Here is a 14013-nt window from a genome sequence, read left to right as displayed (position 1 = left end):
GAATGCTCTGCTCTGGGTTTAGTGCGCGGGATGGGCCGAGTGCCCGTGGTGCCAGCAGGCTCCAGTCCAATTGGCTACGCCAAGCCCGGAGCCCTGCACCCTGCAGCCACACGACAGGCTCTGGCACGTGTGTCAGGGGGAATCTCCCAGCAATAATTCCATGGTGGGACTAGACTGCCAGCTACATCGCCCCCTGCTGGCCCCCAGAGGAATTAACCCCCTCCTGGTCACTGCACCTGCTGCCTGCCCCTTGCTGTGGGCGTTTGGACTAATGAGAATCACAACAGAAGCCTTTGGCATGAGGGGACCAGGCGACAGGACTCGGGGAAGTCTCTGAATCTCTTGAAGAATGGTCACCCCAGTGCCCCTTCCCACAATGCACCTCTCCCTGGCTTGCTGCAATGCTTCATTACCCACAGCCTTGTGGGTAATAAATAGCCCTTCGCTGGGCACAGGCTCCGGCTAACTCTGCCCTGTGACCTCACGTCTAACAACAGGGGAAAGGACTGAGAGAGGAAGGGACTTGCCCAAGGTCACATGGACTCAGTAGCAGTGCTGGGGGTAGAACCCAGGAGTCCTGGCTCCCAGCATCCCCATCTAACCACTTAGACATCACTCCCCTCCCAGAGATAGGCACAGAACCCAGGAGTCCTGGCTCCCAGCCCCTCCCGCTCTAACCACAAAACAGTCTCCCGGAGCGAGCTTAGTGAATGGAGCAGGCAGGCTGGGAATCAGGACCCCTGGGCTCCATACCTGAGTTTGCTGCTTGCCCTTGGGCCAATCTGTTCATCCATCTCTCCCCATTCACCACCCCCCATCACTCCCTATACACAGTATCTATCTGTCTAGCTCAAGTGATGGACAACCCACCGCAGCCTCTTCGCCATTGAGCCAACGGTTAATTCCCCATCACAGCTAAAAACAAGCCCTGTGTTTCCAGTCTGAATTTGCCCAGCTTCAGCTTCCAGCCACTGGCTCTCACTCTGCCTTTGTCGGGGAGACTGACCAGCCCCCTGCTCACTGCCCGTGGCTGACTGAGTCACCTCGGCCCAGCTGTCCCATAAGCCTGGAGCTGAAGCTCCTCCACGCTCTTGGCAAGGCAGGTTTCCAGCCTCCAGTCATCCTGGCATCTCTCCCCGCCCCCCTTCCTCTTTCCAGTGAGGCCCCCGCAACTGGACACGACACCCATTATCCGCCCCACCAACGCTGCCCCCAGGGGAATCCACTGCTCAGCTCCGCACTCACTCCTCCCGCTGCAGGGTTCACACTGGGCCTGTTAAGCCACAGCACAGCCCGGAGGACTCACCTCGCTCTGGTTCCACTACGAGCTTCCAGGCTGTTCAGAGCCAGCGCTAGATTACAGGCTCCTGAAGGTCTCAGATCTACCCCTGTACACGCCCCTTTATCCCCAGCTCCCTGCCCCTGTACATACCGCTCTAACCAACCATCCCTACATACCCCGTACACGCCCCTTTATCCCCATCTCCCTGCCCCTGTACCTACCCCTCTAACCAACCATCCCTACCTACCCCTGTACACGCCCCTCTAGCCACTTATCCCCATACACCCCTACCTGCCCCTGTACACACCCCCATCCACCTATCCTCATATACCCCCACCGATCCCAGTACACGCTCCTCGAGCCACCTATCCCAATACACCCCGTACCTATCTCTGTACACGCCCCTCTATTCATCCATCCACAGACAGCCCCTACCTATCACTGTATATGCCCCTGTATCCAACCGTGCCCATATACCCCTATACACATGTCTCTATTCATTCATCCCTATACACCCCCTACCTATCCCTATACCTATTCATCTATCCCCAGACTTCCCACCTACCTATCTCTATCCCTGTACACTCCCCTCTATGTACCTATCCCGATACACCCCACCTCTCTATCCAGCCATCCCCACACATGTCACCCCTCTACCTATGCTCTGTCGCCCCATTCACATAGTATCTGAGCACCGCACAACCATTAATAGATCGATCCTCCCACTACACCTGTGAGAGGCAAGTGCTGTTATTTCTTAGGTTCTGTTGTGGGTTTGTACAGCGCCTGGCATGATGGGGCCCTGGGCTGTGATTGGGGCACCTGGGTGCTACCACAACACAAACCAGAGAGCCTAAGGGATTGGCCCCCGTCACACAGAGAGTCTGGCGGGAGCTGACCCCGGATCTCGAGCCTCTAACCACTGGGCCATGTTTCCTCCCTGGTGCCCTTCTCCCCATGTGCTATGAGCAACTCACCACTGGCCCTTCTCTGTGTTCCAGGCCAATGCTCTGAGAGTCAAGGGAGAGCTGCAATCAGAGAGTGTGTGCATGGGTACATATATGTGCTCCCGTGTATGTGGGCATGTTTGCATGCGTGTTCCTGTGTGTGTGCATGGCCATGCATGGGGGTGGGTGCATCTGTGTTCACCTGTTGGTGTGTGCATGCGTGTTCCCACGTTCATGCATGTTTACATACGTGTGCAGGGTCTCCTGTGTTCTGCGCATGCACGTCTGAGTATGTGTGTGCGGTTGTGTGCATTGCCCTCTTGTGGCACAGGCCACAGACAGATAAAGGATCGACAGCTAGTGCAAAGCAGCAGAGTTGCTCTTTGGCGCGGGTGCTGGGGCGGGGGTTGGGCCATGCTGCTACTCAAAGATGGGGGCTCTAGCCCCAGCTGTGTGATCTGACCCCGTTCCTGTCCCACTCTGGCTGATCACACACTCCCCTCTGAGACTCACAGGTTCAGTCGGGCTGGCCCCACGGCCCAGGCTGTGGGTGGTGAGGTGGGATGAATGGAGGCTCCTGGCGGGAGGAGGAGAAACACATTGTTAAAGATGGGGTGAAGGTGGGTTAGCTGGTTTCTATCCCTCCTGGGCGCACAGGGGATGGGAGTGGGCTGTCCACAGTCTGAGGCAGTCGGGCCGAAATGGAGAAGGAGGCAATCAGCTTAAAACAAACAAAAAAAAGCACATCAGGAAGGTTTTTAAGGCCCCAGAACCACGGGATCCTTGCTGGACCTGTGAGGAAAAAAGCATGTTTAGCCCCCCAGCAAAAATAAATTTAGATCTGCCCCCGCCCTCCCCACCCCAGTGCATTTGGAAATACAACATAAGCCGAGAGAAAGAGAGAAAAACATGGATTGGAAAGAATCAAGCCTGGCTTTTTTGTTGTTGTTGTTGTTGCTGTTGTCTCTTGAGCAATTATCAATTTGTTAATTTACTGGCTTCCTACTGCTGCCTCTGACAGCCCCAAAGCTCATTAGAAAAATCTCGTTTTCTCCCTGCCGTTCCTGGTACTTACGTTAAACTAGAAACCTCCACAAAGGGCCAAGATGGTCAAATTAAAAAAAAATATATATATATATATATATATAATCAATTGCATCCCTGCCCCTTCTGGCAATAACAGATCGAGTTAAAGACCATGAGTGCAGCTTTTGCTTAATTTAATATATTTTAACAGGCAGGAAAAAAATATGAATAATCCCAAACCCTGGATTTATCGGAAGAAAAGAAATAAAGGGGAAAAAAAGAATAAAAAGATAAAATATAAAATTCCCTATTAAAGTGGTTAGTAAAAACAAACAAAAACCGAACAAATGTACCCAACAGATTACTATTGCTAGTTTATATATATATATGTGTGTGTGTGTGTAGACAGAAATATATATATAAACAAATCGGGGTTGTTTTTTTTAGTTGTGTGTCGTCTCGTTAGCAGAGCGTTCCAGGGGTTAACAGAGAGGACAAGCCGGGAGGAATGAGACAAAGTCAAAGAAAATGAAAGTGGGCACTTTAAACCGGGCTTTTACTAAAAGAACCCAAGAGGTTGAGGAGCTCCTGCCTGGGGTGTGGGAAAGAATTCTGAATCGGCACCATGGTAAAGCAGGTGCTTAACTTTAATGTTTGAAGTCTCTTTGTGTACTAATGATCAGTAATAATAACTAACACTACTATTAATGAAATAACTTTCAGTGGATGCATGAAGAGGGGACGCTCAGGTAGGAGGAGGGAGGTTATTTTACTCTGTATCTGGCACTGGTCTGAGTGCCACTTAACTAGTGTCCAGCTCTGGTGTCCCCACTTCCAGCCAGATGCTGATGAATAGTGGTAAGGCCTGTGAGGATGGTGAAAGGATTCGCAAACCTGCCCTGTAGTGACAGACTCCAGGAGCTCAGTTGGATTAGCAGAGACAGGGAAGGGGTGACTGGGTCAGTCTATAGGGACTGTGATCATGGGCTCTTCAGTCTCGCAGCCAAAGGGCTGGAAGCGAGACCGTCACACTGGAAATCGGCAGGGAGGGTAAATGAACCCCGGGACAGCTTCCCCAGGGGTGTGGTGGATTCTCAGCACTGGCCCTTTCCCAATGGAGCCGGGACGTTCTGCTCTCAATGGAGCAGGAGTTAATCCAGGGAGGGCGGGGACCTGTTCTGCAGCTGGTTGGACTTCGAGGGTCACTGTGGGCCCAGCTGCCCATAGAATATTTAAGATATTTAAGAGTAGGTTAGATAAATGTCTATCAGGGATGGTCTAGACAGTATCTGGTCCTGCCATGCGGGCAGGGGACTGGACTCGATGACCTCTCGAGGTCCCTTCCAGTCCTATAATCTATGAATAAGAATGTGTCATGTAGTGGGTTAGAGCAGTGGGGGCTGGGACTCAGGACTCCTGGGTTCTCTCTCCAGCCACCACACACGTGGCTCCTCGAAGTAGCTGTTTTTGTCACAAAACTTAATATTTTAATAATTTTTAAAAGATCATTTAAAAAAAACAGTGCCCCAGTGAGACACAGACAGCCGAGCCCTGGGGGCCGCCGCAGGCTGGGGCCGCTTGCCTCCTTCAGCTCTGGCCGTGTCGTACCGTCATCGAAGGCAAGGGCGGTGGCTGATGCTGCAGTCCCTGGGGGGAGGGGCGGGGTCCTCTGGGGGGGGGGGTTCATCACTGCTGGCTGGATTGATCTCCACTGCCCGCGCTCAGCCCGGCCCAGCGTCGTACCGCAGGCGGGGCGGGGGACCCAGTCGTACCAAAGGGAAAGGCGCCCCCTGTGGCCAGAGGACGTCGCGTCGGAGCTGAGCGGCTGCCCTGCTGGCATTGCTATTGCTGGCGATGCTGGCAGTGCGCAGGCCTGGGGCTGGTGAGTGCCCAGCGGGTGGGGGCAGCTGGGCAGTGTAACGGTGCCCCCCCCCCCCGGCAGGTTCCACGGGGCAACCGTTGAAGCATCTGCATGCGGCGAGTCCGGGTGCGTGGTGGGTCTCTGCTCACGGGCAGGGGCAGGCCGGGAGCAGGGGGCCGGGTTTTCTCATGTGCAAAGCTGCAGTGTCCAGAAATGTGCTGAGCGCAAGAGTGCTACAACCCTGACTCCTGCGACGGCTGGAGCCCCTGCTGGGAAGGGGCGGGGGGAGTTAGAGCAGGACTCGACCCCCCACTGTCCCCTCCCCCCAGGCTGCCTTATGGCGAGTCAAAATGACAAATGGGGTCCTGACTCTCAGCCCCATCCAGAGATGGGGATAGACCCCAGGGGTTCTGGCTCCTAGATCCCCGCCCCCCCCTCCCAGAGCTGGGGACAGACCCCAGGGTCCTAGCACCTAGATCCCCGCCCTTCCCCTCCCAGAGCTGGGGACAGACCCCAGGGTCCTAGCACCTAGATCCCCGCCCTTCCCCTCCCAGAGCTGGGGACAGACCCCAGGGCTCCCAGCCCCTCTCTCTGGCTTCTAATTCCTTTCCAGCCCAGCTCTGCCTCATTTCTCTTCTAAACCCTGCCCCCCCCCCCAAAAAAAAACATGGGCAGGAGGCAGTGAGCACTTGCTGGGTGGGGTTTGGCTGTGGGGGCTGGAGCAGGAGGGGAGTGGGGGCGACAGGGAAGGGCTGCAGGGCAGAAGGCTCCTGGGCTGTTGTGGAGCCTGGCCCAGCCCCCCCCTTACCTGCGTGGCGGTCGAGGTGGAGAACTCAGAGTACTTGGGGCCCGAGGCTGGCTGTGGGGGGAGCTCCCAGCAGGGGGCGCTGTGGGGAATGGGGCCCGAGGCTGGCAGGGGGGCCAGGTACCCTGTTGCCGGTGCTGGAGGTGCCGGTGAGGAAGACGGTGTAGGCGATGAAGAGCGCCAGGCAGAGGTGCAGGTGGATGGTGGTGCGGGGGCCCTTGAGGGCGCGGCAGAAGAGGAAGGTGACAATGGACAGCAGCAGGCACAGCAGCGAGATCACCAGCCCCTCCTGGGTGATGACGTCCAGGGTCCAGTCCTGTGCCGGGGTGGGGTGAGGGGGTTAGTCAGGGTCCCCCCCACACAAGGCAGCAGCCAGGCCGGGCTTTAGGGTACAGCTGGACTAGCCTGTCGGCCTCGCTCTCCGCCACGGCTGGGAGAGCCCCCTAGTGGCGACATCGGGCAGCCTGTGGGAACCAGTGTCTGGCTGGGTCCAGCAGCCCAGGTAGATTCGATGCTGCCCAGACTGCCCCTCCCTCCCCCACAAGGGGCTGACCCACAGACCCAGGGCCATAGGAAGCCGAGGGGCTCTAGGGTCACCACCACCCAAGGGGGAATCCCTGACACCGACTGCTGCAGGACGGGGTCGCCAGAAAGTGCAAGGGGCCGGGGCTGTTCCCCTGTAGCAGAGAGCAGAGCACCCCCGCCTGGCGGGAGGGAGCCCCTGCCCGGGAGGGAGCTGCTTTTACACCAGACAGATGCGCTTGTGGCTAAGGTGCTGCAGCTCAGGACTCTTGGGTTCTACCAGCTCTGGGAGGGGAGCAGGGCCTAGGGTCAGAGCAGGGGGCTGGGGGTCAGGACTCCTGGGTTCAATTCCCAGCTCTGATGTCACCTCCCCATGTCCCCTTGAGAGAGCCATTTAACCCCTCCCTGCCTCTGTGCGATGGGGATGGAGACGGGGACGCTCCCTGCCCTGCAATGCAATGGCGTGAGCCCCCTGCCCCTGCTGCCTGGCCAGGTGGGCAGACACGTCAGTCGCTGCTACCTGGGGAGTCTCCCTGTGCCCTTTGGGGGGTGGCTGCTTGTGCCGCTGATCAGATCCAGGGCCCCGCCCGCCGGTGGGAAATGGGTTTACTCTGGGAGGAATCTGGAGTGACTCCTGCTCTGCTGGGGAGGATTGAGGGGAAGGGCAGAACCAGCCCAGCCCTGAGGCCCCAGCGAGGGCCGCACCTACCTCCAGCTCGTAGAAGGCCATGAGCACGGCAACGCTGGTCAGGTGGTTGCACTGGCAGCGGGTGATGGTGGCATTCAACTTCTGCAGGGTGCAGCTGTGGGTGGCCCAGCGCCTGCTGTCAGGCTTCCAGTAGGCGCAGAGGAGGCGCAGGTCAGTCTTATTCTCCTGGGGACAGAGAAACACTTGGTGCATGGGGGGCAGGAGGCAGGTGGGGGCTGGCTGGGGCCGTACAGAGGGGCAGGACTCCCCAGGCCCCGAGAGCGCAGGTTGGGGGGCTAAGAGGGGCTGGGCTGGGGGCACAGAGCATCAGTTTGTCCCTGGGTGGGAGGCGGATTTGCCTGCTGCCCGGGGTGGGGGGTGTTACTAGAGATGGGCCCAGGCTCTGCCCCCCATTGTCCCAGGCTCTCCTCCCCCCATGCCCAGCCCAGGGGCTCACCGGCACCAGGTTGCTGAAGCAGATGCTGACAGAGAGGCCAAGCGCCTGGGTCACTGATGAAGGCCAACACCACCGGAGACAGCACACGGTAGCTGGGCCACCCCGGCTCCTGCGCCCACTTCCCTGTCTGGCCGATCTTGTCAAACTCAGGCGCCTCCACCCGCCCAGCACCTTCCAGGATGGGGCTTATCCCCTGGTATGTCAGCAGCCCGGCCAGCGTGAAGCCTGCGAGAGACAGAGGAGACGGATGCAATGGGGGACAGGAGGGGCCCTGGGGCTGCTCGAGGTGCTACCCCCAATGCCCTGGCCATGCCCCATCCCCCTGCATACCCCAGCCTGGTGCTAGGAGGCGCTCTGTGCTGCTGATCCCAATGCCCTGGCCATGCCCATCGCTATACACACCCCAGCACAGGCAATGACCACATACCTTCATTTTTCTGCCCTGGGGCTCCGGCCCACTTTAATTCCATGCATCACGGTCTCCTGGCTCTGGTTCCCAGCCTGCCTGACCACCAGCCCCAGCTCTGCAACCACAATGCCAGCCAGGGCTCACAACAGAGAACATGGGAGGAAGCCTGTAGCTAGGCAAGGTGCTTTCCTGGCTGTGGGGGGAGCTCCCAGCTACTCCAGTCCCAGCCTCTCCCAGCAGGGGGTGCTGTGGGGAGCACAGGCTGCGGGTAATGAAAGCCCGAGTGGAAATGCAGGGGCCAAGTGGCCAGGTGCTGACCTCTGCCGTTGGTGGATGCGATGCTGATCGTGCTGTCACGCAGGGTCGGGGCCAGCGTTCTCAGCAGCATCTCCACTGTGGCCATTAGCTCCGTTGCGATCCGGTGTCTCCGCTCCACGCTCTCGCTCTGCTGCCCGACCAGATTTATCTGCTTCTTCAGAATATCCAAGAAGCCCTGGCCAAACAAACGTGGGGGGTGTTGGTGTCACAGTGCCTGAGCCCCTGCCGCGCCCTCCAGTCCCAGATTGCTAGTCCTCCACTGCCTTCCCACAATCCCCCTGAAAGGAAAGACAAGTTCTCCTGCAATTCACATCGCTGCCTGGGAGGTCAGACTAGATGATCACAATGGTCCCGTCTAGCCTAGGAACCTAGGAGAGCAGCTTCTTGGGCAGAGATCCACCGGAGAGGCAGGCATGGGAATTTCTGGGCAGTGCTGCTGTTTATTTATCTCCTGTTCTCAGCGCTGCATCCCTATAGATCGCCCTGAGACTAGATCCGAGTAGGAGCAGCGATTCCTCCCCCTAATGGGAACAAACCCAGCAAGGCCCCGAATTTTGACTTGGCACCTGCAGCTGCCCCTTCACAGGCTCAGCGCTCTGAGTCTCCATCTGCTTCAGTTGCTTCAGCGCCGCCTTGCAGAGACGTCCCACCTGTGCCTGGAAGCTGCCCAGGAGGTTCTGCAAAACAAGGCCCAGGCCTGCCTCAGGAAAAGAGATCACAGAATCGCAGCCCACCTCCCCCCGTCCCGAGAGGATCCCTCGGCTCAGAAGCCAGGCGCCAGAGGGAGCGCGGGCAATGCCCCGTCTGGCCCCGAGGGGGTGCAAGGGAGGGTGGGGGACGGCGGTTGCAAGCTGAAGCGAGTTGTAGCAGCCTGATGTTGCTGATCCTCAGGGTGAGAATCACCCCGGGGGCAAAGGCCTAGGCTGTGGCTGGACTGCAGGGGCTCCAGGGACTGGCCACTGGCTCTTTGCCCAGGGGTGAGTTTGGCCTCAGAATCCTCGTTGGGTGAGATCAGTGAAAAGCAACGTGGCACGTAAAGGGGAATCGGGGTCTATGCCCCACTCACCTTGGCTTCGGCAGAGTTGTCATCATCCAGCGGGGGGGGGGGGGGGGGGGCAGGTGAGCTCTGGGGATGGAAAGGGAGGAGAAATGAGAGATGGGGGGTGGGTGGGAAATGTGGGGTCTGGCTGGGTAGGTGCATGCACCAGAGAGCAGGACTCATTCCCTCCAGCAGGAGGCAGCAGGGACACACCCAGCCCATGTCAGTGATATGGGTGTAATAGATCCTCTCCCAGCAGGGGGAGCAGTGACCCCCACACACACACACTCAGCCCCACACATGTGCGCAGCCCCTTCTCCCCATCCTCCGCCCACAAGCTGATCTCTGTGAAAGGAACCGTCCCCACTCCCCGTCCTAGAGGGACTGAGCCGCAGTGGGGTGGGGAGGGGGCTGTGGAATCATCCCAGACGTATCTCCCCCCAACTGTGCGAGGTTCTGGTGTGTGTTGGGGATGCGGGGGAAAAGACTCCAGCAGGGAGCCCCAGGCTGGTCCCACAGTGGCCTCTAGGCACAGACTGCGCCCCCTGCTGCCATCTTCCCAGGGCAGAGAATCCAGCCATGCAGCAGGAATGCAGGCACTGCTGGGGAGGGAGGGGGGAGAGACACCCGGCCCTGGCTGCCCTGCTCACCCCCTCCCCAGCCTGGCCCCTGCTCCGCTCCCAGAGCCAGACCTGGGCACACTGGTGGCTGTGGCTCTGAGATAACCGGAAACACCCCAGTGGATGGACAGGCTGGGCTGGGGGGAGGTGAGAGCTTGGAAGCTGAGCCCCCCCACCGAGGGCTGAGACCCAGAGGGACCCCGTCCATGGAGGGCAGCGGGGCTGGCGCACCATCCCAGACCAGTTCCCAGCTCGCTGCCCCCTTGGGCAGGACCTCTGCCTGTGTAACCCCAGGCCCTGCCAAGACCCCCCCGGGTGGCCCCTCCATGCCCCCAGTGGCACAACCCACCTTGGCACAGGGTCGTGTTCCCACTGGAGGGGACGTAGCCAGCCCGGCACTTACACCGGTAGCTTCCGTAGGTGTTGATACACGTGGCATTGGGGTTGCAGATATCTGGGGTCTTGCGGCACTCGTCGATGTCTGAGAGGGGAAAACGAGGGGGGGGTGTCACACACAGAACAGCTGGGAGCGCACGGGGAGTGAATGATCATGGACGCACCCCCCACCGATTGCAGGGGTTGTGGTCTGTTGGTCAGTCTGTCTGCTCCATCTAACCCCCCATTCTATTCTAGGGTGACCAGATGTCCCGATTTTATAGGGACAGTCCCGATTTTTGGGTCTTTTTCTTATATAGGCTCTTATTACCCCCCACCCCCTGTTCCGATTTTTCACATTTGCTGTCTGGTCACCCTATTCTATTCTCCTTTCTTCCCTGCTATTTGCAGTGCCGCAATCCCTGCGGCACAACCCCTCCCCCACCCCCGAGATCGGCGGGCCCAACCTTTTCCAGACCAGGACCCTGCAATACCCTCCCTGCACCAGCCCTGACAGAGCGGGGTTAAGGCGGGGCCCGATCAGCCAGTTAAGCTGCAAAGGGGAAGTGACTTAGCCTGCGTGCAGGGCACTAGCTAGAAGGAAGCTCGCCTGGGAGGGGACAGGTGGGGCTTCTATAGAGCCCGAGGGCTGGGCCCAGTGGTGGGGGCCTGAGGCAAGGGGGACTAGGAAGCCCCAAGGGGGGGCTAGGAGCCCCGGAGAAAGGGTTTCACTAGCAGGCATAGGAGAGAGGGGTCTGACTTTGAAAGGCTCCCCCAGAATGGGGATCACAGCGTGGCCTGGTCGGATGGCTGAGACACGGGGTAGCTGCGACTCCGGGAGCTGCAATGGTGGGAGAGAAGAAAGGGGGCGCTGAACTGGAGCTAGTCACCAGAAGGGGGCGCCATGCTCAGCGTTACAGACCCCAGCCCGATGGGTCCCCTCCCCGTTCGGGATACACCCAGCACCACCCCTCCCGTGGAGCACTAGGAGAAGGGTGGGTGGGCTGTGCCCATGGGAGTGCAGGGGAATTGGGTGCTGTCCCTTTAAACTAGTTTCTTTGCTCTCTGGTGGTGCTCATGGGGGTCTATGGCAGAAGCCCGCAGACCCCCACATGCAGCCAGGCCCTGCACGGCTGGTAAATGGGTTGTTTGGAAGCCAGCTGGATCCAGGGGATCCCCCATTCCTAACACTGCGCAATGAGCAGTGGCCCAATGTCCATTCCTGGATCCTGCTGTGACCCCCAGGCCCAGGGCCCCGTGGGGCGAATCCACCAAGCCCTTGGATGGATGACGCCAGTTCGACACTCGCTGCCGATCTGGCCTGTGGAAGCCAAAGCCGGAAGAGACCCGCCCAGCCTGACCCCCAGCCGGAGTCGCCAGCCAGTGGTTCACCAATCTGGCCCGAAACGGAGGGGACTTTACTGCCCTCGCTGGACCCTGGGGCCTTTCACCACTGTGGAGAGTCTGATCTGACAGACGGGCCCCGCCCTGCCCAGGCACAGAGAGCCCTGCCGTGATCTAATCAAACGCTGGAGGGCCGTGCACCCTCCAGGCTCCATGGTGCAGCACGGTCACTCACCCTGTGCAGGGAGTGGGGTTTTCTACCTAGGGACCCGGCCTGTACGTGCAGAGACGCACTCATTCCGGCCAGCCAGCCAGCCCCTGAGGAGACTGCAGTCCTGTCTGGGGCAAAGAGAGATGGAAAAGCAGAGCTGGGACGAAAACCCCTTGAAGTCAGTGGTGCTACAGCAATTTACACCACTGGGGCTCTGGCCCCCGCTTTGTGACCATTTCACATACAGAAGCACTGAGTTTGTGGTGACGAATGGGGGACAGGCGCATCGTTAGTCATTCCTGCGGGTTCGGGGAAGCGGTTGAGCTGCTGCGGAAACGGTCATGACCAATTCTCCCAGAAATCCTAGCCAGGAACGAGTGCTGGAATTGAACATTCACCTGATTATTAACCCAACATTTCAGCCGTCCAATCAGGAAGCAGAGAAAGACCATGGGAATCAGGCATCCAATTGTATGACATCAGTGACAAGTTTTCGGAGCAAACAGTTTGCCAATAAAATCACAGACATTTATCCACCCAAACAGTCGAAGGGTCGGCTGGTTAACGAGCAAGATTGGATCAGCATGCAGAGCTGTTCTGCTGACTCCCTCTGGCGTTCAGGTCAGCAGTGGCCTATCAGTCACCATCCCTGGGGACAGATGGGTGGTGACCCTTCCTGAGGACGTAAGGGCAGGGCCACAGAAGAAAGCTAAGCTCTCCCCGATATTTATCCATAACGCTTCTGCTTCTCACAGAAATCCTTGTGGTTAAAATCCCCTTTGCCTGGACATCAGCAAACAAGTCAATCAGCGGGGAGAGTCAAGAGCGCTCACGGATCCTTCCCTTGAGCCGTGTTCCAGCAGCTTTTTCTCAGACTCCCCTTTTCTCTCTTTTCCGTGACAGCATTTTGCTATTTCCTGCTATGCCCCTTCCTCTTGGTTGTTATTTGCATAAAGGCAGCACCCAGGGCGCTGCACACACACTGCCATAAAGAGCTTCTAGTCTAAATAAACAAGAGGTGGGAGAGAAAACTGAGGTATGGAATTGCCCAAGGACACCCAGCAGTAACAGAGCTGGGACTAGAACCCAAGTCTCCTGAGTCCTAGTCTCATACCGGACCTGCTAGACCTGTCGCTTTCAGCTTGCTTCTGCTATAGAAGGCCAAGAATGTGTCTCCCCTGTCTCACCAGGCAGCTTTTACCCTCTGCTCCCCCTCACTGAGAGGAGCTTTGTGTCTCCTGGCTCACGGCCGGGAGTGCATCAGGGCTGGAAAAAATCCCTTGTTCCTTTGGCAGGAAACTCAACTTTTGCTCCATTGTTAAACCTCTTGGAAGGCAACGGGCCTACGCCATGCGTGTGAGGGGGCTTGTATGTGCCAGCTGCTAGCAAACGCTGCTGAGCAACGGAACAAGGAGAGAGCGAGTTTGTCCTGGTCTAGTGGCTGGTTCCCATAAGTAGATAACAGCCTGCTACAATGACAAGCTAATGGAGTTACTCCCTTAGCTCCAGTAGCGGAGATGTGTGCTTTCAGCAGAGACATCCTGGGGTTGATTCCTGCTGATGACCCAAGCTAGTTCCTTTGTGATGCTGGCTTCTTAGCAGCGGCTGAGGGTTTGGTTAATGGGGTTCCAGAAATGAATGGGCTTTTTGAGCCCAAGCTGTATTAAAGGTTGTCCAATACAGAGTCTTCGGCTCCATCTCAGCCCAGTTTGCTTTGCAAAGACCTGACCTTCCCCCACCAGGCCCTAATTTTGATTTTAGCCAAAAGCAGAATCACATGACTCTGGGAGGTGAGGCTTTAAGGCAACACCACGCGTTAGCAAGACTGCAGACAAACCAGAAACATCATGCCTTTGCCACGACTGTTTCCAGCTCCCATTGTACCTGTGCAGATCTTAGACGTATCCTTCTGACTCTTCCCAAATCCCACACTGCATTTACACATGTAACTCCCTGGCATGTTGATGCAGTTCCCGTGGGACTCACAGATTGTGGTGTTTCGCTGGCACTTATCAATGTTTGCAAGGAGAAAGCGCTAGGTCAGGCTGATCTAGGAGCTGTACCTTGGCACTGGAGTGATGCTGCTGGAAGATAATCCAGGCGTCCGAC

The 14013-nt window shown here is 57.9% G+C and overlaps 1 protein-coding gene across 1 annotated transcript; it reads right to left on the bottom strand.

The window, feature by feature from the left end:
* Window positions 1-5656: 5656 nt before the first annotated feature.
* On the bottom strand, window positions 5657-7344 carry LOC122172596 (adhesion G protein-coupled receptor E5-like). Its single transcript, XM_042844361.2, has 2 exons — window positions 7153-7344; window positions 5657-6237 (listed from the first exon to the last, which is right to left on the bottom strand). The coding sequence occupies exons 1-2, from the start codon at window positions 7342-7344 to the stop codon at window positions 5950-5952; spliced, it is 480 nt and encodes a 159-aa protein (XP_042700295.2). The 3' UTR covers window positions 5657-5949.
* Window positions 7345-14013: the final 6669 nt, after the last annotated feature.

The sequence above is a fragment of the Chrysemys picta genome, chromosome 22, assembly GCF_011386835.1.
Source record: "Chrysemys picta bellii isolate R12L10 chromosome 22, ASM1138683v2, whole genome shotgun sequence".
Taxonomy (NCBI): domain Eukaryota; kingdom Metazoa; phylum Chordata; order Testudines; family Emydidae; genus Chrysemys; species Chrysemys picta.
Note: the sequence above shows the minus strand (reverse complement) of the source record. Positions and strands in the feature narration are given on the sequence as shown.

Bases quoted from the DNA above. Each gene is read 5' to 3' on its own strand.
- LOC122172596 (XM_042844361.2), bottom strand. From the start codon at position 7,344: ATGCACCAAGTGTTTCTCTGTCCCCAGGAGAATAAGACTGACCTGCGC. The intron at 6,238-7,152 runs GTAGGTGCGGCC...ACCCCGGCACAG, and splicing joins TGGCCTTCTACGAGCTGGAG to GACTGGACCCTGGACGTCAT.